The sequence below is a fragment of the Cololabis saira genome, chromosome 17 (genome assembly GCF_033807715.1).
Source record: "Cololabis saira isolate AMF1-May2022 chromosome 17, fColSai1.1, whole genome shotgun sequence".
Classification (NCBI taxonomy): domain Eukaryota; kingdom Metazoa; phylum Chordata; class Actinopteri; order Beloniformes; family Belonidae; genus Cololabis; species Cololabis saira.
The window spans coordinates 22,583,434-22,606,592 of NC_084603.1; the positions used below are offsets into that span (position 1 = coordinate 22,583,434).

Below are 23,159 nucleotides of genomic sequence, written 5' to 3' on the forward strand. Positions count from 1 at the left end.
CGTACACATCAATCTCATCATCAATGAGTGATTCTTTGGGGAAATGTTTGTTTTTGCATGTTTTGTCACATTTACACAGACTCAAACACACACAGAGTTTCTATGAGTTCATGTTGTTCTAGTTCTGCCTGGTTAAAAAAGAAAAGTACAAAGGCTTGAAATTTTGTGCTACTTGTGCTTAATTTATTTTTTTATTCTGTTATTCTTTTATTTTATTATTTATTAAAGTACTGGAATTTACTTTAAGATTATTTTAATTTAAGCTATTTTTTATTAATTTTAATTTATTTTATTATTTTATTGATTTAATTTGACTGAAGATTATTATTTTGTAATTTTGTCTGTTTGAATGATTGTGTTAAAAAAAAATAAATCAGACGTTACTCAACAGTTACTCAGTACTTGAGTAGTTTTTTCACCAAGTACTTTTTTACTTTTACTCAAGTAATTATTTGGATGACTACTTTTTACTTCTACTTGAGTCATATTATTCTGAAGTAACAGTACTTTTACTTGAGTACAATTGTTGGCTACTCTACCCACCTCTGGTGGAAACATCTGTGTGGTGGCACAATGTGGCGTTTGAGCAGGAATATTACTCAGAGCTTTTCTCCTCTTTACCACTAGATGTCAGTGCTGTTTCAGGTTTATTGCCCAACTAGATTAAGAACTGTTGTGCAATGGAGCATAGAATTGAAACTTTTTTTTTTAACGCCATAAAAAATGAGAAACGGGTTAATATGCTTCAACTGTCACCCACAAGCCGACTTAGTGGTGAACTAAATGAGTGTGTAAACCAGATAAAATAAGACAGCTTGCTGAAAGTTATGCATAATTGTAATGCCTTCATATACTGGAACAGGTTTTTTTTTTTTTGGTAATACTTCCTCGCCACTTTGGAATCGTTATTTCGTAATATTTTCAAGATGTGTTCCCAAAAGAAAGCCACACCAGAACCACTTATATACACATGGCACCAAAAACCACAAGTATCTGTTGTAACCAAACTATTGTATCTACGCACCACATGTTAGGAGCCAGTGAACTGTCCTAGAATTGAAGCATGATAACCACATAAGACAAATGTGGCAGTTAAAGCTATCTGCACACATAAGCAAATATGAGAGGAATTCCTGATTCTGACAGTTGAAACTTTAGGTTCAGTCTTACTTTGACTAATGTATAGACAGTGTGGAACTTACATTCTTTGATGAAGAGGTATGTGAGTGTTAGCATGACCGTGTGGCCACTATACAGATAGTCTCCACACATGGTGTGGGACCCTGTGATAGATAGACCCCCACCAGCAATCATTTTCATTATTCTCCTCATCTGTGCTTCCCAGTTCCCAAGAAGCTGAAACAAAGACAGACAGTCATACGTCACCTTTAAAGTATGGTTCAAAATCAAAGATATTACTATTGCCTAGTAAGCGAAAGAGAAAGCACCAGATGTAAAAGAAAGTGATCTATTTTTCCTTTCTATTGTTTAAAGTACAACTTCTCTCTTTCAAAACCAATTGTTTGTTTACATAAGCAGCAAGGTGCTCTCAGTGAGGGATCAACGGCAGACTTAAGAGCTATCCCGGTGGTTTACTTAAGAAAAGATTGTAATACACTGTAAAATACTTTACAAGTTAAATTCTGCATTTACAACTAAAAAAAAACAAAAGTATAAGCAAATGTAGGTGAAGTTTTGAACTATAAAAAATGTTAAATTAATGAATTTTCAACACTTGCCAAGCAATAAAGCTGTGGGGACATTTCAGTCAATAAATAAATTATATAACATAACGTTATAAAACCTTAGTATGGATGGAATCTTTCCACAGACTTCCGAACTATGTGTTGCTGTTGCACAAAAGGAAGTGGTGTAATATTCCTTGGAGACCAGCAACAAATATGGGTGTGGTATGACGTGGTTATTTCCTTGAATAATGGAATAAGTGCTTCAGATCTCTGAACAGCAACACAAAGTTTGTTTTAAAAGCAAGGATCTTATTCTTCACTCCACCCTATAATTATTAAAAGCTCAAGCAGCATGAACTAATTCTATTAGCGTTTCTGAGAAAGTGTTGCTTAATTATTTTTTTTTTATCTATTCAGGTTTTTGCAAATGACAGCACTTCAGAAAGAATGACTTGAATCCCATGAACTCTGCCAAGCAAATTGCACAAATTGCACAATTAAATAGTTAAATGAAAATGAAAGAAGCCATTTATTTTCACGATAATATGCTAATATCACTAATGTAAAATAATATTCTTCAATATTCTAAAAACAAACAATTTTCCTCACAAAGAAATGCAAAATGACTCATAATCAGTTGTCATTATACCCATTTGGCAAATCTCATCCTAAGAACAGAAACCAAGTACCTTTGGAGCGCACTGAAAGTGCATCCCAGGAACAGGCAGGGTAGTGATGTACATGGTAATACACCGGTACAGATAGAGGGTTCCCACAATGAAAAAGAATCTCCTGCCTATTATTGACCTGAAGAGAAAAACAAGAAGATTTAAATGTACTTTTTTACCCAAAACTAGCTTGGTAATGGCCACACCTAAATACAACACAATGACCATACCTGTGCTTGAGGAGAAGCCACTGTATCAGCCAGAGTCCCACCAGCAACATGCCATTAATCTCACAGATTGAGAAGGCCCACTCCACCCTGTCGAATAGGTCGAAGAATTTATCAGGCAATGGGGGGGTGTGCTCCTTTGGCGGCACTCTTTCATGGACCACTGATATGACAATACTGGTGGTGACAAAGCAAACTACTGCATAGAAAAATGCTATGCCTGTCTTCCCCCACTCTGTAGGAAACGATGAGCGCGTAGCTTCAATCGGAGGCATCTGAATCTGGGTCATTTCCTCCTTGAAGTCCTTTCTCATCAATATGCCATTCCTCTGAGGCTTACTAGTTCCATTGGGTACCCCAGAGATGTGTCCATTTGCATGACCATTTTTGTGAGCCTCAATGTGGGTCTCTATCCGAAGAGTCTCCAGTCGCTCCAACAGCTGCTGTCCACCATCAGACGACACCCAGGAGAGGGGAGGCTCCTGGAAATCTGCTTTACTGAGCCTAAGTAGAGCAGGCCCGTCTGTCTGACGGAGAGCATCCATGTAATCTTGCATCCCCTCTTTGCTCAGCCAGTTAGAAACATCCTCGGCAGACCATACCACTACCTTCTTCATCTTGGCAATATTGAGGGTTAGAAGGGTCCTCAGACTAGAAGGTTCACAAGAGGACCGGCTGTCTATGGGGCAGCAGTAAGACGTCTACAGTTAGGGCACATGGTGCATCTTAAGATCCAAACCGAGTCCAGAGTCCTGCTAATATGATGAAGGGAAGAAAGGAAGGAATGCAGCAGGGTCCCTCAACGTCAGAGCAAACAGATGACTGGTCAACCACAGATTGTCTTCACCTCATCAGCTTTTTCGAGACTCTGCACCCCTAATATAGGGAGAAGAAAATACTGTGTATTAGAATGCAGTGACAACAATCACATTCACTTAAATATTATTCTCCTATGCAGTAGATGACAGATAAATATGTTCATTATGTAGGGCTGTTCGATTTTGCCCAAAAATAAAATCTCGATTTTTTTCTTTCAAAATCCGATTTTCGATTACGATTATTTTGTGAATTGACAAAAGGCAAAGAAATGATTTCAAATATGCTGTTTTTTTATTGAACATTTGCCCCATTGGGCTTTAAGTGCAAACTTTGCTCTTATTAAACCAAAAATGAATGAATAAAGTGCAAAACTCTGTAAAATAAGTTGAAAAAAAGTTTTAAAAAATATAATAAAATATAAAGTTTTATCTCTGAAAAAAAAAAATCAGCAAATCAGCACTTGCAAACATACAGTAAGTTATATTTCCAATTAAATAAAACAAGACATTTTCTAATTAAACTAAACTGGGTCTTTGCATGCTAAATAATAATGCAACCCATGAAGGAGGTAGAGGTGTGTAATGTCAGTCATTACATTTGCTATTCACATTTGCAAGTTTTTTGCAAGGAACACGAGCCGGTCTACGGCATCTGGCCTGAGGGATGCCCGGTGGCATGTTACAACGCCCCCTCCTACACTAAAGAGCCTCTCCGATGGGGCACTTGTTGCAGGTATTGAGAGGTATTTCCATCAATCATTAATATGTGTGCAGACAAGGTTAAAAATAAATAAATAAATAAAAAAAAAAAAGTGAAAAATCGATTTTACGATTTTCACATTTTAACATCGTTCTAATTACATAATCGCGATTACGATTTAAAATCGATTAATCGAACAGCACTATCATTATGTTATGAAGGCTATTTTCCGGAGCTTTACTGGGTATACCTTTGTACCAGATGTATGGGTAGACCTGGGAAGTCTGAATGCATACTCTGAATATTAAAAACACACACGGGACAGGTTGCATTACCTACTCTACAGCTGAAAATGTGATGGAACCACTTAAGCACACTCTCAAACAGGAAATAGTCAATATCTGCATCAAGCCATTTTTAAGTATCCCTTTATTCTAAAGCATTCATAACAACAGAAGCATTGACGCATCTAAATAGATCCGCAGGTTTTTCTTCTTGCTGCAGCCAAGCCATCAAAACAAGAAATCCAAGTAACTTTTTCATCATTCAATCAATTCATCTCTCAAACAAATATGTGAAGGGAGGAAATCTAACCATTTTTTTCCACAAATAATAACTTTACTTTACTTTCGAGAGTGCACTCTCTTATCCAAACTTCAGACAAGCGCCAAAAACTAGCAGATGAACCCAGACATCTGCAACTTATCATCTGTTTGTTTAAAGTTAGCAATGTCGGTGGTGGACACGAGGGGCCCTGCTCATGCTTTTGGTGGAGGGGAGGGAATGATGTGAAGCAGCAGGCAGGGCTGCGATCTACATGGAGAGGAGGAAATTGGGAGGATGGGAGGGAAACAGACTGCTAGGAGAAACTCATGAATCAAAGTGAAGGTCAAAGCTGAGCACTGAGTCAGCCCCACCCCTGTCAAAAGGGCAACGAGCCAGCAGGCATGCCCCAGCACAGCCAGCTCAGCTCAGGCTAACGGCAGCTAAATACACTGGCAGGCTGGAGAGTTGGCAGGACCAAATCATCACTTCGTTGCTATCATCTCATCTCTGCTCAAATGCCTTTTTATTTAGGGCAGTGATGTAAGATCAAATAAACAGGCTGGATACTGAATTGTCTGAAACTCTGACAACAACATTAGATTTATTCTTGCTGTGGTCTAGTGAGTATTTTTCACTACTAACCCCATGATTATAATGCAACATACAAACACTGTAGAACAAGTACGAAAACAAGCATATGGCTTGCAAGCAGAGTAAAACAGGAAGCTCCTTATTACGTCAGTTACGTGACACCACCAGCAGGAACAGCAATGTACCTGAACACAATATGGGTGCAAAGATGAACAGTATTCGGTAGAGATAAAAAAAAAAAAAAAAAAAAAAAAACTTGCTGTGACAAGTAGGACTTACATCAGACGGCTGCTAACAGCTCATAACTGAGACAAATCAGAGATTATCTGTCACTGAGTCAGCTGTGTGCTGACGACCTTTGGTCCATGAATCAGCTTAACGCTTGCTGCTCCAAAGAAATCTAACGCCTCAAATGAATAGTCAGAGAAAACAAAGAAATTCAATAAAGGAGACTGTATTTGAACATAAGAACTGTGTATCTGGCCTTCAACAGACAAACTGATGCATTCCCAGACTGATTGGTTACAATACTATATAGCCGGGCCAGGGAACCCGGGTCCTCGAGAGCCGCAGTCCTGCATGTTTTAGACGTCTCCTTGCGTCACCACACGTGATTCCAGGTAATGGTCGTCATCAGCTTGTCATAAAGGTCTGCACAAGTGTGTTAATGACACAGTCCTTTTGATCAGGGTGTGATGAAGCAGGGAAACAGCTAACACATGCCAGACTGCGGCTCTCGGACCAGGGTTCCTCATCCCTGCTATATAGGAAATATTATTTTTCTCTTCAACAAAGCCATGTCATTCCATGTGGTTCAAATACTTTGATATTCATTTTTCATAGTAAATGAAAACTAGATGAAAAAATATATATATATTTTGATAGTTTCCTTAATTGGAATGTATATGCAAATCGGTTGTTGAGATTATACGTTATACTAGGAATGGGTGATATTTTACCGTTCACGATATACAGTCAAAAAAATTCCTCACGATAAGAATTTGTCATCTTGTGGTAAAAACGATAAATTCCCGTTTTTGTGTAAAGCTGATTTATGGTTCTGCGTTAAATCCACGCACAACGTACGTGAAGGAAGGAAGGAAGGGAGAAAACAAGGAAAGGAGGAAGGAAGGGAGAAAAGAGGGAGGGAAGAAGGAAGGATGGAAAGGGGAGAAGGAAGAAAGAAAGAAAGAAAGAAAGAAAGAAAGAAAGAAAGAAAGAAAGAAAGAAAGAAAGAAAGAAAGAAAGAAAGAAAGAAAGAAAGAAAGAAAGAAAGAAAGAAAGAAAGAAAGAAAGAAAGAAAGAAAGAAAGAAAGAAAGAAAGAAAGAAAGAAAGAAAGAAAGAAAGAAAGAAAGAAAGAAAGAAAGAAAGATAAATTCCCGTTGATGACGTTTTTGTGTAACAAACATGGTGGATCTGAGAGTGAGATAGATTTATAGTTACAAAGGTGGAGTTGAATTGGTATTTTTTTTATCATCATTTATATCGTTATCGGGATAAATGCCAGAAATTATCGTGATACATTTTTTAGTCCATACCGCCCATCCCTACCTTATACCATATTTCTCAGATGCACAATATGTACAGATTCAAGTTACTTACGAGTCACTCTCACCCCATTTGAAGACTTGTGCTAGCTATATTATACATCCAGATTCGCCATGACATATCATCCCCCGGGTGTTCAGATCTGTCATGCCTCAGCTGTAATTAATCAGTTGTCTATAGACTTTGGTCCGTTTATTTTTTAAATCTGTAAACATCATCAGCTTCAGTTATCAGATATTCTTGTGCATTTTAACTCTGCAGCGATGACAGGTTGTACGTGTATATTAAGAATGGGCGATATTTTACCGTTCACGATATACCGTCAAAAAAATTCCCCACGGTAAAAATTTGTCATCTCGCGGTAAAAATGATAAATTCCCGTTGATGACGTTTTTGTGTAAAGCTGATTTATGGTTCTGCGTTAAATCCACGCACAATGTATGTGAAGGAGCAAGAGAGAGAGAGAGAGAGAGAGAGAGAGAGAGAGAGAGAGAGAGAGAGAGAGAGAGAGAGAGAAGAAAGAAAAAGAAAGATCGTAGTTTAGTAGTATTTAGTATTCTTTTAGAGCAGTGATTTGGGGGCTCCAAAGACTGAATGTGGTGATAGATTTATAGTTAAAAAGTGGAGTTGAATTGGTATTTTTTTTATCGTCATTTTTATCGTTAGAGATAAATGCCAGAAATTATCGTGATACATTTTTTAGTCCATACCGCCCATCCCTAGTGTATATAGCTCCGAGTATGGCTTTTGGACATGTCATTAATACTGTTTAAATAGTATGAAACTTCACACACTTGGCAAGCCCGGACAATTCTAATTATCTTTTTTTTATTCCTTTTAAAATGTCAATTCAAACTCTCTATGAACTAAAATCTACTGCATACAAAGTTTGTTTGTTTTTTTACTTTAAGAAGAAGAAGAATACAAATGTTTTGGTTTCCCAAAAACTGCAGAATTTAACTCGCAAAAAAAAATAATCAAGACATCCATGTTACCATATCATCATTTCAAGTATCAAGTATTTTGGACCACTAGATGTCAAACTGCAGACTTTAAGAACACTTTCTGTCAAAGTAATTACAAAAAGTAGCCTAGACAGGACTTCACAGCAATAGTGTTGGCATGTAAACACCACAGAAAAACAGGCCACCAAAGGTTCTTAAAGTTATGAAATAACACACCAAAAAGGAAAGAAGAATTGAAGCACTTGACTGAACAAAGGAGTCTGAACATAAAAGCCCCCATTTTCTCTTTTACAGTCAGACCTACATTTAGTATTACAAACCAAGAGGTAAGATTACGTGCAGCTTTGTTCAAGCAAAACAGGAGTGTATTTTTAAGCAAATTAGTTCAATGGGTAATGCACTGGTCTGTTGGGCTACGAATAAGTGATAAGCAAGAACAGTGTTAAGGGAAGAATAAAACTTTACCACTTACTCTATCTTCTAAGTTTTTCTTTCCTGCTGTGAGTTTGGCGGGGCTGAGGGGAGGGGAAGTAGACTCACTGGTTTAGCACATGACATCCGCTGAAAAGATCCCACCTAGAAACAACTATATGTCACGCTGACAGTAATATAAACAGACTATCCTCAGCCCAAGTTTAGCCAGAAAAAAAGAGGGACCAAATGATTTATTTAAAACTGCTTGGAGCAGCCTTTTAAAAAAAAGAAAGATGTTAAGAGTCAGTTCAGAACGATCAAACAAAAACTGATACCAAGACCTGTTAAGATATTTCAACAACTGACTTAAACTGAAACTCTACTTTTCTCAACTCTCCTTATCTCAACCACTCTGATCTCAGTCAGAAATAAAACCGGTTCTTACCTCCCAATTTGGAGCTATGACCTATCGACACCTAAATCTTCGTTTCAGTCAATGATTGCGCAACCGTTTCCTCTTATGCAGTACATCCCTTCAACTTTATCATTGGTCAAAAGGACATTTTTTTTTTAAAGCTGAAATTTCCCAGTGAATTGAATGGTCTTTGTCAAATAGTTAGTAGTATAATAAAAGATATGTTTGAAATTAAACATGTGAATGTTTATGAAGAAGCATAAATGCACAAATAGGATCATGAACCTAGCAGACCTGTCCTGCATTGACCTTACTTATCTTGTTTCAATGACTAGAACATGTAGCTTATTTATACAAAACACAGTATGACTCTAAAGAATCACTGAACAGCCCTGTCCTGAAGCAGCAATAAAGAGGGATTTTCACAACAACATGCCTGTGCCTCAGCTTCATGGTTGTAGTGAGCAACAAGGAGAGCTTTGTGAAGCAAATTAAAATGTGATTCCACTTGATCAGTCAACATTGACATCAGTTGTCATGTTTAAAGAAGAAAGTTTTGCATACGCACACACTTTTTATATATACATACAGTATATATATATATATACATACAGTATATATATATATATATATATATATATATATATATATATATATATATATATATATATATATATATATGTGCGTGCTTTTAAGAACATATGATAACCTTGATATTTCCTCAATAAATAAAATGAGTGTAGCTCAAACTTTAGAGGGCCATTAAAAAAGAAATCATACAAACATACAGAAACAGAATTGACAAATAAGTCAACTTTGTCACTCTGTTTGTCTTTGGTTTTTAAGTCCCATATATAGACGTGTGTCAACCATCACAATATGAGCTTTCTGTCAAAAGCATGAGTTACAACAGTATAAAGGCAAATAAAGCACTCTGGAAAGACTGTCAGGGTTTTGCAACATTTTCTAGAACTGTTTAACCACTTCAGTCAATTTTTGAGCTAAAGGGCCAAAGATAACAAGCTGTCAAAGTATTTTCTTTTCTCTTCCATAGTAGGGACATAAAAAACAAATAATTGTTTAATCTATCATTAACAGCTTAAGGTGTATGCTAAAAATAAAAAAACTCTTTGACTTACATGTCTTGTTTTTTATTCTTAGTTCAAACTTTACATGGTAGCAAGAGTCACATGGTGCTTTTTTTTCCTTCTCCACTGGTGCTTCAGCTGAGAATTAATATCAATATCAGTTAGACCAGAAACTCTAAAAAGGTCAACAGATCAGTCCTGCAAATCGGTTTACTGACTACCTCTCATATTTTCCAGCTCATGTTGCATTTACCTAGATGTCTGCATCTGATACATTTGCAAAAATGTTCATAACATAACAACCAATAATCAAAGTCTGCTACATAAAACCCAAACTAATATGATAGTAGTACCCTAATAAACTTTTCTAGACGGGAAATCACTTTTTGTCTTCTGCCTATCCATTCGAAACCTGTTGTTCTTTTCTTTGTGCCGTTTTTGAAAAAGTAATATCCCTTTACAGGATTTCTTTTTTCTCCTGTGACAAACTAACAATGGATGAATTGCACGGTCTCACCTGTATCCCTTTACAACAGGTATGAAAACACCCCTGTAGATGTGAGGTCAATATTTACATAACTGGGCCTTGGTTGGAACAAAAGATAATATGGTTACAATTTAACTCTATATATTCCTGTTATGACCATCTAAAGGTTGGCACGGACTAAAAGACTTTCAAATGTCTAAACGATTTTCAAAATGCAGCCACAAATGATAATAATAACAGAGGCCCATTTGGGAAGATAGCACAACATCTAATTCAAATGCAACTCAAACGTCAATGTAAATAAATACGGCAGACCATCGACACAAAGATGTAAGTTTACTAATGTGTGGACTTTTTTTTCCCAATTTTAAAATTCCCTTTAAAAGAAAAGGAAAAGAGGGTAAAACATGTTTTAGTGAATGAAAGTCTTGAAGACAAGGGAAAAGCTGAGTTAATACACGAACATCACATATGATAGTGTGTTAATCTTACAAGAAAATTTTGAAGTATCTCAGGTTTTTTGAAAATATTCTCTTTAAGACTACTTGATTAAATCAATTTTCATCAGCTAATTTTCTTATTGGGTAACATTCCATTCCATAAATCAATCTACAGAGCATGGTCTTTTGTGGCCAAAACTCTCCGCATATATACTGTAGATGTAAATATCAAAATTGCTGAATATTTATGATCTAAAATTTAGCTTAAACGTCCTTCTGACCAGATTCTATCACTCTTAACCACCACAATCTGATAGAACAATCTGCAGGCTGATCAAAAGGAGCAACTGGAGGGGGAGAATTGGGACCCATGAGCCCAGATTACAGATTGTGACTGCCTTAAAATGAATTGCGAGCAGAGATATACAACCTTTAGTCTGGCTGTTTGATGTTTGGACTATGCATCACTTTGCAATTAAAAGGTAATCTAAAATCTCCACCTAGTATGAATTACCATATCATAGCTGTGGGCCTCCATAGCACTGTGATTTTTGTAATTCCTGCTTCCGCAGAGATTTATGTCTCAAATGAGCCTACAGGAGAAAAGGGATGTTTACTTTTTGGCCTATAAAACCACATATCAAGAGCGGAATATAAAACGTCAAGAGTTTATCAGCAACATTGTTTAATAGAATTGAATCCGATGTCTGTTTAAACATGGATTTCCACATGCATCAAATTACAGCTAGACAATTGTTTTGTTGAGTTACAATAATATTTGACTTTTGATAACGAGCTTTTGAGCTATCCTAAGTTCCAAGTTAATGTTTTTGAACTTACTTTTATTTAAATGGCAACACATCTGAAAAAGTTGGAATGGGGACAACAAACGGCTGGAAAAGAAATTAGCACAAATGACTGAGCATAAAAGGTGCATTACAGAGTAAAGATGGCCAGAGATTCACCAATCTGCAACAAACTGTTTCAAAAAACTTCTGGAGCAATTTACAGAAAACGTTTATCAACATAAAATTATGGAGACTTTAAATGTTTATTCAAAATCTCAAGGTAAAAAAAAAATCTTGGATTTCCTATCTTATACTTTTATGAGGAGAAAATAAGACTATAAAAGTAAAAATATAACACGTCCTTGCATGGGTGCAGAGGCAAAACTGAAGCCTGTCTCGAGACTGCAGAAATTAAATCATTATTGGATTGTTCAGCTAAAACACAGTCATGTTTTACTGTAAGATTTATCAATTTTAATTAAAAAGATTAAAGAAAGAAGAGAAGTTGTACAGAATGAGATACAGTTACTGCAATACTGAGAGTTACCCTCATAAAAAGAAAAACACATTTCAATGGAAACACCAAGCTATCTTTATCTTTTGGAAAAGGTATAATGGAAATGCGACTGATAGTTGTTACTCATCTCCACATCTCAAGGAATAGAAGACGGAGGTGCGCTGGAGCTTCAAAATACTAAGCAGACCATCAGCAACGATCTGACACAGGCCATCAACACTGTACATCTTGCACTGACTCAATACCTGAAAGAATGATCAAGATGATAGGAGCCTGCTCTAGTGATTCCACAGGTGCATCGAATGTTTCTAACGCACTGAACTATGACAGTGTCTTAACTCTGACTTATCTGATAATGTCTTTACAATGACTCCTCTTTTCTCTTATCAGTCAGCCCCTTGTCTGTGCTCTGACCCAATGCTTTTCTCTCTTCTTTCCCATCCAGTTCACAAAAATGAGCAAAATGAAATTGCAGCCCAAAATCTCATTCACTCTGCTATCATTCCATGATTAAATCATAATAATGTGCTATTATTAAGTTTGTGTATGTGTAGTAAGGTTTTTAATACTTGGATAGGCTGTTTGCGTAACACCTTCAAAGATAAATAAATAAAAGAAAAAAGCAACCCGCTTACATATTCCCCAAACAGTGTGTCGTATGTTGTCTAGCTGTCTAGCTGTTTTCATGGAACGTTCTTCGTTGCAGCATTACTAATTAAATGCATAACTGCTCAATGCCATATTAATAAACTGCCAACTCAGGCAGTGCATTTACTGGCATGGACAACTTCAAAAAAAGTTGGGAAGCTGTGTTAAAATATAAATAAAAACTAAATGCAAAGATCTGCAAATCTCATAAACCCATATTTTATTCTCAATGGAACAGATATTGAAAGTGAGACATTTTGCCATTTCATGGAAAATATTAGCTCACTTTTAATTTAACGGCAGCAACACATCTGAAAAAAGTTGGAATGGGGCCAAAAAACGGCTGGAAAAGAAATGGGCACAAATGAAAAACAACTGGGATACTGTCTGGGGACTAATTAGGTTAATTGGCAACAGGTGAGTAAGATGACTGAATATAAAAGGTGCATTTCAGATGTAAAGATGGCCAGAGATTCATCAATGTGCAACAATACCCTTCATCTGTCGAGAATAATATTATCAAAAGATCCAGAGAATCAGAAGGAATCATCAGAAGAACTGGAAGCTCATCCTCTCCAGGCCCTCAGGCTCTGCTTTAAAACAGACAGGATTTTGACTGGAAATCACTACATGGACTAAGCAATGATTCCAAAGTTCTGTGAGCAAACTTTGGCACACAATTCATAAATGCAGATTACAGTTCTATCATGCAAAAGAAGAAGTCATATGTGGACACAATTCCAGAAATGCAATCTTCTTCTCTGGGTCAAAGCTCTTTTAAAACGCTCTGAGGCAAAATAGAAAACTGTTCTGCGGTCAGATGAACCAAAATTGGAAATTCTTTTTGGAAATCTGATGATATGATAAGAATGAGAAAACATTCCTTACCTAAAACTCCAGCATCTGGTCTCCTCACTTCCAACACATTTAGAGACACTTTTTATAAGAAGAAAAGATGCTATACAATGGTTTAAAAAAAAAAATGACATGTGTTACTATGCAGCTATTTAGAATAAAAATATGGGTTTATGAGATGTGCAAATCAATGTATTCTACTTGATTTACAATTTACACAGCATCCCATATTTTTTGGCATTGGAGTTTTATATAACTATTTCTTAATTTTTGTATTTATTGTAAGCATTACATTAGCCTTCCAATATTTGTATGGTTTCTATTTCAACTGCGCTTCTCTGCTCTGGTAGAGATACAGGGCACCTATGCACAATGACAAAGTATCTATTTATTTATTTATGTCATGAGAGCAGTCTTTCAATTTACTTTTTTAAGTCTCAACATTCAACTTTTGGCTGAGGTTTTTGTGGTCAACGAGTGGTCACTCATTGCCTCAGGAAATAATGGCTCTGAGCAACGATTCATGTTTCTAGCTGCAACCAGAGACAACACAGGCTTCTTAGATCAAGTTTAACAGGAGTATTTAAGGAATTAAATACTCCTGAACAGACTGACACCCCCTAGGGCCATCAAAGTGAAAGTAATTCATAGTGAAGTTCTGTTTGTTTGTAATGTTTTAAATTTCAATACAAGGAAAAAACAAATTAAGAACATTTTTCTACCTGGTCAAATATAGTGCCGATAATGGAAGAACACAAAACAATTGGGCAATTCCTGCCAGCAAAGATATCACCTCTCAGAGGACTTTTCGGATTCAACCCTTCCTACCAATAGAGCTTTGTTTTGTTCCCTCTAAAACCAACACTGTCCTTGACCAAAGCTTAACTCTCCTCCCTCAATATAGCACCACATTGAATTCACCATTTAAATTAGGCTGATTTTAATCAAAGAAATTTAGGTCAAGAAGGGATCTATATCAGTTAAAGCTACATGGTGTTTGGTTTACTGCTGAAATGCTGCAGCGTTCCTGTACCTTTACGTCCATGTATCGCAAACGCCTCGGAACAGCACAAGTTGAACGCATGAAAACAATTTACTAGTTGCAGCTTTACTGGAAACAACAACAACAACAACAGGGAAGTACCTTATCACATTTAAGCAGGTTAAACAATAATGAGGACCGATGAGAATCTGGCTGTAACAGAAGCAGCTTGTACTACTTTCCTTAACAATACACCCACACATCACCACTGTGAAAAACAAACCTATCATGTTCCTGCTTAATCCGGTATAATACAGACTCTTAAATACACACATGATCAATTCACATAGATTACGGAAAATCCATTGAAAAAATAATTTGTATTTATTTATTTATTCCAGCACAGAACACGTCACCCCTCACCAAACGCCTGTTCCAATGTTAAAATAATTATAACTCATATTGTGGCATGATGACTTCCTTCCAAAAATGCATGAAATGGGCTATACCAGGGCACTACTTCCATTGATCTGGAAAAGCTGTTGTAGGCCACAGGAAACTGGGACATCATGTGAGGAGCAGAAAAGCCACACGTGTTCCTAATTATGGTAAAAACAAAATTGAAACCACTCCATAGCCTTTTTTCTGAAAGCCTGTGATTGAATGATAACAGACAGTGTAATCTATCGTAAAAACGATCAGTGACAACAAAAATTAAAACAAAGCACAAGACTAATAGAAGGAGTATAATAACAGAGCACAAAGGAACACGCGTGCATGTGTGTTAAGTCATTTTATGATCATGCCACTATCCACTTCCTGCATCAAATGTGTATTAGTTTCAGAATCTACATTTTTGTATGTAATTTAATTAAGTAGAAGCCAAGGATAATTCAATGGGTGGGGGGTCTTCTAATCTCACAGATGTTTGCAAGTCTTTGTCAGGCAAACTTATTCGCAGTTTAAACAATCTTTGAGTATAATTTCAGCTCAACTACACAGTATCCAAACCAAAATCAAAGGGGTTTTAAAAGAAAAAAAAAACCTATGTACAGAGAGGGGACATTCAAAAGATACAGCAGAAGAGTAGAACAGTGAAAAAAAGATCTCAATTCAATTTACTTGAATAGCACTAATTCACATCAAAACTCATCTAAATTGATTTTCACAAAAAGTAAATAAGTTCAATGCGGCCTGATTTAATTTAATCACTTCTAATCCAAATTCATGAAAACCTCAGGAAACCAACAGATACCATCAAATCTTCACTTCAATTAAAACCCTTGTTCTGTGTTTCCAAAAAGCATCAGCGGGAAGGAATGACTCAGTATCAACCCATGAAGGGACCATGAAGGGACCATGAAGGGACCATGAAGGGACCATGAAGGGACCATGAAGGGTGTGCATCTGCATCAAACTGAGCATATTACCCCATAAAAGGAAGTCAGATGTATTTTATTAGGTGAATATGTAAAATCTAGCTCAGTTCATCATATTATCCAACCAATGTTAATTAAAAAGTGCGGGAACATATTGCTCACTTGTGTGGTGTTTAGGTCACAAACAAGGTGTTTTGAAGATTTAACACTTCAAATGTGCTGACCCTTTCAGTTTGTCTTTTAGTTAAAAGCTGTTTTCTGCTGTTTCTTTCTCCAAATCTCTGAATTTTGATGAGCCTCTATATGCATCTTTCCCCCCTGATGGCTAACTTGTATGTCTTTGCTGTTAGTTCCCTTCTCTCAACAACTGAAATGTCCACAAGTTCACAAATGTTAAAGGTAACTCCAGTCACCGATAAATAATATATAACTATAGCGCTTTGTTATTATCCTCTACATAGAACCCATTTGTACACAGCACACACGCTCACACACAATGGGCACTTGTGGGATTCAGTCTTTTCCCCCGGGACACTTTTGCATATGGAATGAAGGGCTGGCATACATGTAGCCAACCTGCTTTCTCTACTGAGTCAAAGCTGCCAGGCAACATTTTACAGATTGCCATTTCTGAGAAAAATAACTGGTTGCTCAGAGATATACAGTCAAAGCAGCATTGCCTGTTGCTCTGTAAGTCTGATGTGTTTCAACGCTCCAACAACTGATTTCAATTACTGTACCACTACCATCTCAACATGTCACCTTTCCGAGTTCTGAAAAAAATCTCATAATAATTTCAATCAGGTGTGTTGGATCAGGAAAGCATGCAAAACAGTCAGGGTGGGAGCCAGCGAGCCATGACTGGGGCCATCTCTTGAGTAAATCTATACTTTATGAATGCAATCAGCAGCCTTGCAAGAGCAAGAAGTGTGACTAAGAAGGTAAAGATAAAATTCATCTACTTTCTTGAGTAATTTTCTTTTTTTCCAGGCCGGAGGAAGTGAGTGATGTGACTAAGCAACTGTTTGGTCAACACAGTGGTTGTCAACTGACTGTTTCTTTTCTTTTTCAGGGATAAATTGTAGCTTTTAGCGGCACCTACAGAGAGCTCACTGTTTCCATCTGAAGACCGAAACTGGTGCTGTGCATTGTCAAATGCACCCCTTTGCTTGGTGGGAGACTGACATGATTTGCGTTGGCAACACGGCTTCCTCTGCAACAAGGCTGGATACAGTGACAACAATAAACCCATTTAACATTTCGCCCTCTTGACACTGACTGCAGTCACATACTGTTTGTGCCTGTGAAGAGCTGCTTTCTCACCATTTCCTTTCCACAGACACCCCCCTGTTTATCTCAATAACTGTCGCTCTTGGCTGGTCTGTCTATGGCAGCTTGCAAGTGATGTCTTTGTGGCATCAATGGATCTTTGAAGGCACACGCAGCATTGCTATGAACTTATTTTTTCCAGTGACTAAATCACATCTGTGACCATACTCCCTTGCCTCTTTAAAAGAGGAAGGGTTGTTTCCATAAGTCCATAACTGTTTGTGGAAAATTGTACTTACACAGATTATCCTAGCTTGAAGGCAATGAAAAGAGAAAAGCAAATGTGGCCCTGAAAAGATGAGCCAAACAAAAACAAATGTTTACTATTTCACTAGCACATGGTTTACTTTTAAAAGGAACTTATAAATACAAATTACTTGTCACTTCTCTATTTTCTAACATCCTCTACTATTTAACAAAAAAATATATATAAAGACTAGGTTGTACTTCAATAAATACTGTTTTCAGTTCCTCACTTTTTGTCTTTTCTCTTAAACTCAAAATTAAAAGCATTTAAATCAGGGGTGTCCAAAGTCGGTCCTCGAGGGCCGGTGTCCTACATGTTTTAGATGTGTCCCTTTTTTATCAAACCGTGATACAAGGAGCTTGGTCATCAACAGAACTATCCAGACTTTGATGACAAGGTGGTGACGACCGTTAATTAGAATCAGGTGTGTTGATGCAGGGAAACAACTAAAACATGCAGGACTGCGGCCCTCGAGGACCGACTTTGGACACCCCTGATCTAAATGAAAATAAAATGATATATGAAAAACATCCAAATGTTAACAGTTTGAGAAAACAATTAACCTTGCAAACACAAAACAGTTAAAAACTACAGACACCATGTGTATACATGCTATATACAGTATATGCCTCAACTTATCCAGAGGATCATCAATTCATCATTCTGACAAGGGTTTTTACATTGAATGTCCTTTTTGACATAACACTTTCAATCTATCCAGGCTTGGGATGCTAAATCCAATTTACGGTTTTTACAAACTGCTAGTAGAGGAAATATAATATAAGAAAATAGAACATTGTGGGAGGTATCATGAACAAGAGACATATAAACAAAAAATAAGATAGACAAGTAAAGTTAATAACAAAGGAACAGTAGGCATTTTAAAGCAAATAGCATTGACATTTCAGAAGAGACTTAAAATAAAAGATACTTTGATATATCGGTTAATATTAGAGATTTCTAATTTTGGAATGTCTTTCATTTTTAAAGATAGCCAATTTCTAATTTCACGCCAAAAAATTTGTGAGACAGGACACAATAGAAACATGAATCTATCCAGGCTTGGGATGCCAAATCCAATTTATAGTACAAAAACAAATGTTAAAAACACTCAAGAATAACAAATAAGGCATCTAAAATCGAGAAAAGACAAGTTCGATTATTCTGACACTAGGCTACTTACAGATTTAATCAAACTATCAGTCAATGAAAATAAATCAAATTTCTTTATTAGGCTTTATTCTTATGTAATTTTGACTGTAGGTACTTATTTATCACGCATTGGTAGTAGAATCGGTGCATTATTATTATTATACTCAACTGTACAGGCACACCTGTGAGATAGCGTGGCATTAAACCCATAGTGAACATCACCTCTATGTGACGGTAACAATGTTTTTTATTCACAATTCACACACTTGTCAGTGGCTGAATTTGGTGGTTTAAGAGCTTATAGTCTCTCTAAAAATAGCCAGCCGAGGTGTCGTCTCCAGGACGTGAGTGAGCTAGCTGGTTAGCCGCCACGGCTGCTGCTCATGTTTTCATTTCACGACTCTGAGGCTGATTTATGCTTCCGCGTTAAATCAACGCACAGGTTACGGCGAACGGTGCGCGTCGCCGCGTAACCCTACGCCGTAACCTACGGCGTAGGCTCTGCGTCGATTTAACGCAGAGTCATAATTCAGGCTTCTGGCTTTGCTACGAAATAATCGCGTGTGTGATTTAAAGCAACATGTTAATCTGCTCTGGAGTTTTGGTTAGAATAATAACGCCGTGGCGGTAAATCGCTCTCCCGTCTCTCTGTTTCTCTCCCTCTCTTTGGGTCACGTTGAATCGGGATTAACTGTAACGATGTTTTCTCTGCAGCTGATTAAAATGTTGCAGCCCAAGGCCAATGAGGAGCGTTTGTTAGCTCAAGCTATATTGGCAGTGAAACCAAAACGTGATGTTTTAAATGTGATCTTTAGGCGAGAGGCGAGAGAAGTTGTATAATGCAGCTGTGTGTGATACAGCAGAGGTAACTCGTTAACTATTTGAGAATCTCTGCACGACTTCAGTGTTAACCAAGGCTGAGGGAATCAGGGGGACAGCTAGGTAAGCTTTCTGCAAAGAGATAGTATACATACATAAATATAACGTACTTACCTTGATATCGAAGTTTGGGCGTGGCTTTTTAAAAATGTAGCTGTTAATATCTCCCCAATGTGGCAAGACTTCCCTTCAGTAGTCCGGTGTTTTCTTCGCAGGCGGTTTGTGGCTCAGCGAGCGGGGAGTTCCCTGAACCCGTCATCGGTGCTGCCTTCACGCACCACGACGAGTGTCGGAAAGATTCATGCTAAACAGAAAACTTTTTTTTTTATTGAACACAATTTATAAACAAGAAAAACATATTTTATATAAACTGCTAGTAGAGGAACTATAATATAAGAAAATAGAACATTGTGGGAGGTATCATGAACAAGAGACATATAAACAAAAAATAAAGACTATTTTACTTTTTATAATAAAATAAAAAAAATATTTGAAGTGAGGATGAAAAACAAAGATGCAGACACACACACACACACTCACACACACAGGATCATATTAAAGTTCATCCTTATATGAATTTTATGTTCAGCATTTTATTCCATTAGATGAAAGTTATTTAAAAGTGCTACTGAGGTGCAGAAAAGTTAATGTTTACTGACAGTTTCATGTTATTTCAGCTGTTATTACAGTGTTGTTACTTTTAGCCTCCTCTCCATTTCACCTGAAGTCCAAACTCCAGAGGATACCTGCTAAACATTCTTTCACTTATAATTACATTACTTTTTGTTTTTGAAAAAAAAAAGATTTGAAACTGAAAAAAAGATTTGAAACTGAAATAAAAAGATTTGAAACTGAAAAAAAGATCTGATACTGAAAAAAATAAAATTGAAACTGTAAAAAAGAATTTTCAGGTTCAAATTTTATTTTCAAATTAGCAAAACTTTTGGCCTTGATTTGGCTCCATAGTACTTCAAATACTTCAATGAAACATACTGTTTTCAGTTCCTCACTTTTTGTCTTTTCTCTTAAAATCTAAATTAAAAGCATTTAAATGAAAATAAAATGATATATGAAAAACATCCAAATGTTAACAGTTTGAGAAAACAATTAACCTTGCAAACACAAAACAGTTAAAAACGACAGACACCATGTGTATACATGCTATATACAGTATATGCCTCATCTTATCCAGAGGATCAATTCATCATTCTGACAAGGGTTTTTACATTGAATGTCATTCTTGACATAACACTTTCAATCTATCCAGGCTTGGGATGCCAAATCCAATTTACGGTTTATACAAACTGCTAGTAGAGGAAATATAATATAAGAAAATAGAACATTGTGGGAGGTATCATGAACAAGAGACATATAAACAAAAAATAAGATAGACAAGTAAGGTTAATAACAAAGGAACAGTAGGCATTTTAAAGCAAATAGCATTGACATTTCAGAAGAGACTTAAAATAAAAGATACTTTGATATATCGGTTAATCATTTTTTTGCAGAGTTATTTGACTTATTATTTTTTATAGAAACAAAAAAACATTTGAAATCATTTAAAAAACATTGGAAAGAGGGCTACATTTTTCTCCACTTACAATAGTGTATATGATATTTAGCCAGTAAGAGAATGACATTAACCAAGAAGGACACTGATTTGTCAATTGTATCTATATAATAATATTAGAGATTTCTAATTTTGGAATGTCTTTCATTTTTAAAGATAGCCAATTTCTAATTTCACGCCAAAAAATTTGTGAGACAGGACACAATAGAAACATGTGATCAAGTTATTCTTGAGATTCATTACAAAAAGCACAGGGGTCAACTTCAAATTTAAATCTTTGTCTCAGAAATTCAGAGGTTGGATACATTTTTTTGATCAATTTAAAATGAATTTCCTTGACTGGGGGGAATGGGCCATTTGATATAGTTTGAGTGGGCTTTTTTTAGTCTAGACAAACTTAAAGACTGTGAAGTGTCAGAATATAACCCTCTGTAATAGTCATTCAATGATCTCGACTTAAAGACAGCACTTATAAACTTGTTACATTTCTTATCCAGCTAAACAGAAAACTTGTGTAATGTGACGTGAAGCCGACAACAATAATGGTTCCAAATAGGGTCCGTCCCTTGAAAAACGGAATCGTCCCGTATTTATAAACTAAAGTACTCGTCCCGTATTGAGCTGAAAGAGGACATACCTTGTCCCGTATTACTGTGAGTCAAAAAATAGTCCTAAAATGCCAATGGAAAATGACATTGAGCTGTTGAGTTCATAAATTATTTTTGTCTGTTTTACTACAACTGCAGCCTACAGTCATGGCCTTTGAGGCACAAATTTGTTTACAAGTTTTCTACAGACTTTCTGTTTGCACTTTTGTTATGGCACTAAAAATGTGCACTATTACAAGATGGATGTTCTGCTTTCTTTCTATTGTTTTATATTAATTTATACTATTTTAAGTTTAGCAGGACAGGTTTCTGTTTAAGAAAGATACTTATTTTATTCACTTCATTTTGTTATTTTGTATTAAAGTGAATTGCTGGATAATAATTAGTTTTCCACGTGTTCATGGCATTCAAAAATATGCATCTAATACAATTCAGGTTGGAGTCAAATAGTTAAAAAATAGTTTCACTCATAAAAAAAAGCGGTAAAAAAAAAATTCACCACGCCAGGAAAGGTGAAGGCTCGGGTTGGCCAGCCCTGTCAATAAAGTGTCCCTTATTTATTTTACAGGGAGTTGGCAAACCTAGTTCCAAACTAGTAAAACACCACGCCCTCCATATCATATTTTCTTTATTTTTAATACACAAAAGTATAAAATAAAGAAATAAGGATTGTTTCCGTTAACCCTCTACCCTTTTACACCAAGCTGGTTCCAGGGCTGGTGATAGTCGAATGGGCAAACTCTGGTTTAAAACAGTTCAAGGATTTATTTAATTCGAACATGCAATTAAAATCATTCATTGACTTAAAATCAGAATACAACATCCCTGACAAACACGTTTTTAAATATTTAAAAATATGGAGCATTGTTCAATCACTTATCAAAACAAATAAAATCCAACTTGGATTATCTGAAATAGAGGACATATTATAACCTCATACACATTAAAGGAAAGATCAGTGAGTTTTATATTTTATTTATAAGATATCTCTTCAAAATGTCCAAGATGTAAAAGAATTGATGGAACATTTGTACATATATTTTGGGAATGTGATCTTTTAATACATTTCTGGAAATCAATTCATTCCTTCACACAATCAGCATTAGAAATTAAATTTGAGTTAAGCTACAATTTGTATTAATTAAATGACACACTGGATCTTCAGTTAGACCGGAAAAAAAGCAGGATATTAATTATGATCACATACTTCGCTAAGAAATGCATACTTTTACTTTGGAAAGATGATTCCCCTCCAACTTTCAATTTTTTTGGGATCAAATTTCAGTTTTTTTTTTACCATTTTTTTACCATAAAAAGACATACATTTCTTTCAAGTGAATTTTGAAAAATGTATTACAAGCCAGTTACACTGGCATATTCTATGTATTTAAAGTTTAGGTTTGCACGAATCAAGTAAAAATCATCTAGTTAAATTGTAGGTGCTATTTTAAGTAAAATTTGACATTTTTGACTAGAACTTTATGATAATTATATATAGGTCAGGGCATTGGGCTTCCCTGCAGTTTAACTGTCTTAGGAATTTAGATTTATTCATAGCTTACAAGTTTTACTGCTACCCATAAAGTGAGACAACACTGATGCAGACATG

General features: G+C 36.1%; 1 protein-coding gene across 2 annotated transcripts; it reads right to left on the minus strand.

Moving 5' to 3' along the window:
* Positions 1-455: 455 nt before the first annotated feature.
* On the minus strand, positions 456-19,611 carry LOC133463525 (phosphatidylcholine:ceramide cholinephosphotransferase 1-like). 2 transcript variants are annotated; one of them, XM_061745100.1, is made up of 5 exons: positions 19,487-19,554; positions 8,225-8,328; positions 2,587-3,459; positions 2,378-2,495; positions 456-1,356 (listed from the first exon to the last, which is right to left on the minus strand). In XM_061745100.1, the coding sequence occupies exons 3-5, from the start codon at positions 3,198-3,200 to the stop codon at positions 1,099-1,101; spliced, it is 990 nt and encodes a 329-aa protein (XP_061601084.1). In that variant the 5' UTR covers positions 3,201-3,459; positions 8,225-8,328; positions 19,487-19,554; the 3' UTR covers positions 456-1,098. The 2 variants fall into 2 exon arrangements, with proteins under 2 accessions (XP_061601084.1, XP_061601085.1); XM_061745101.1 differs by lacking the exon at positions 8,225-8,328 and having other exon boundaries at positions 19,487-19,611.
* Positions 19,612-23,159: the final 3,548 nt, after the last annotated feature.

Excerpts from the sequence above, each read along its gene's own strand:
- LOC133463525 (XM_061745101.1), bottom strand. The coding sequence starts at position 3,200 with ATGAAGAAGGTAGTGGTATGGTCTGCCGAGGATGTTTCTAACTGGCTG. Across the intron at positions 2,496-2,586 it reads TGGCTTCTCCTCAAGCACAG|GTCAATAATAGGCAGGAGAT; the intron begins GTATGGTCATTG and ends TTTTCTCTTCAG. Across the intron at positions 1,357-2,377 it reads ACTTTCAGTGCGCTCCAAAG|CTTCTTGGGAACTGGGAAGC; the intron begins GTACTTGGTTTC and ends TCTTTGTTTCAG.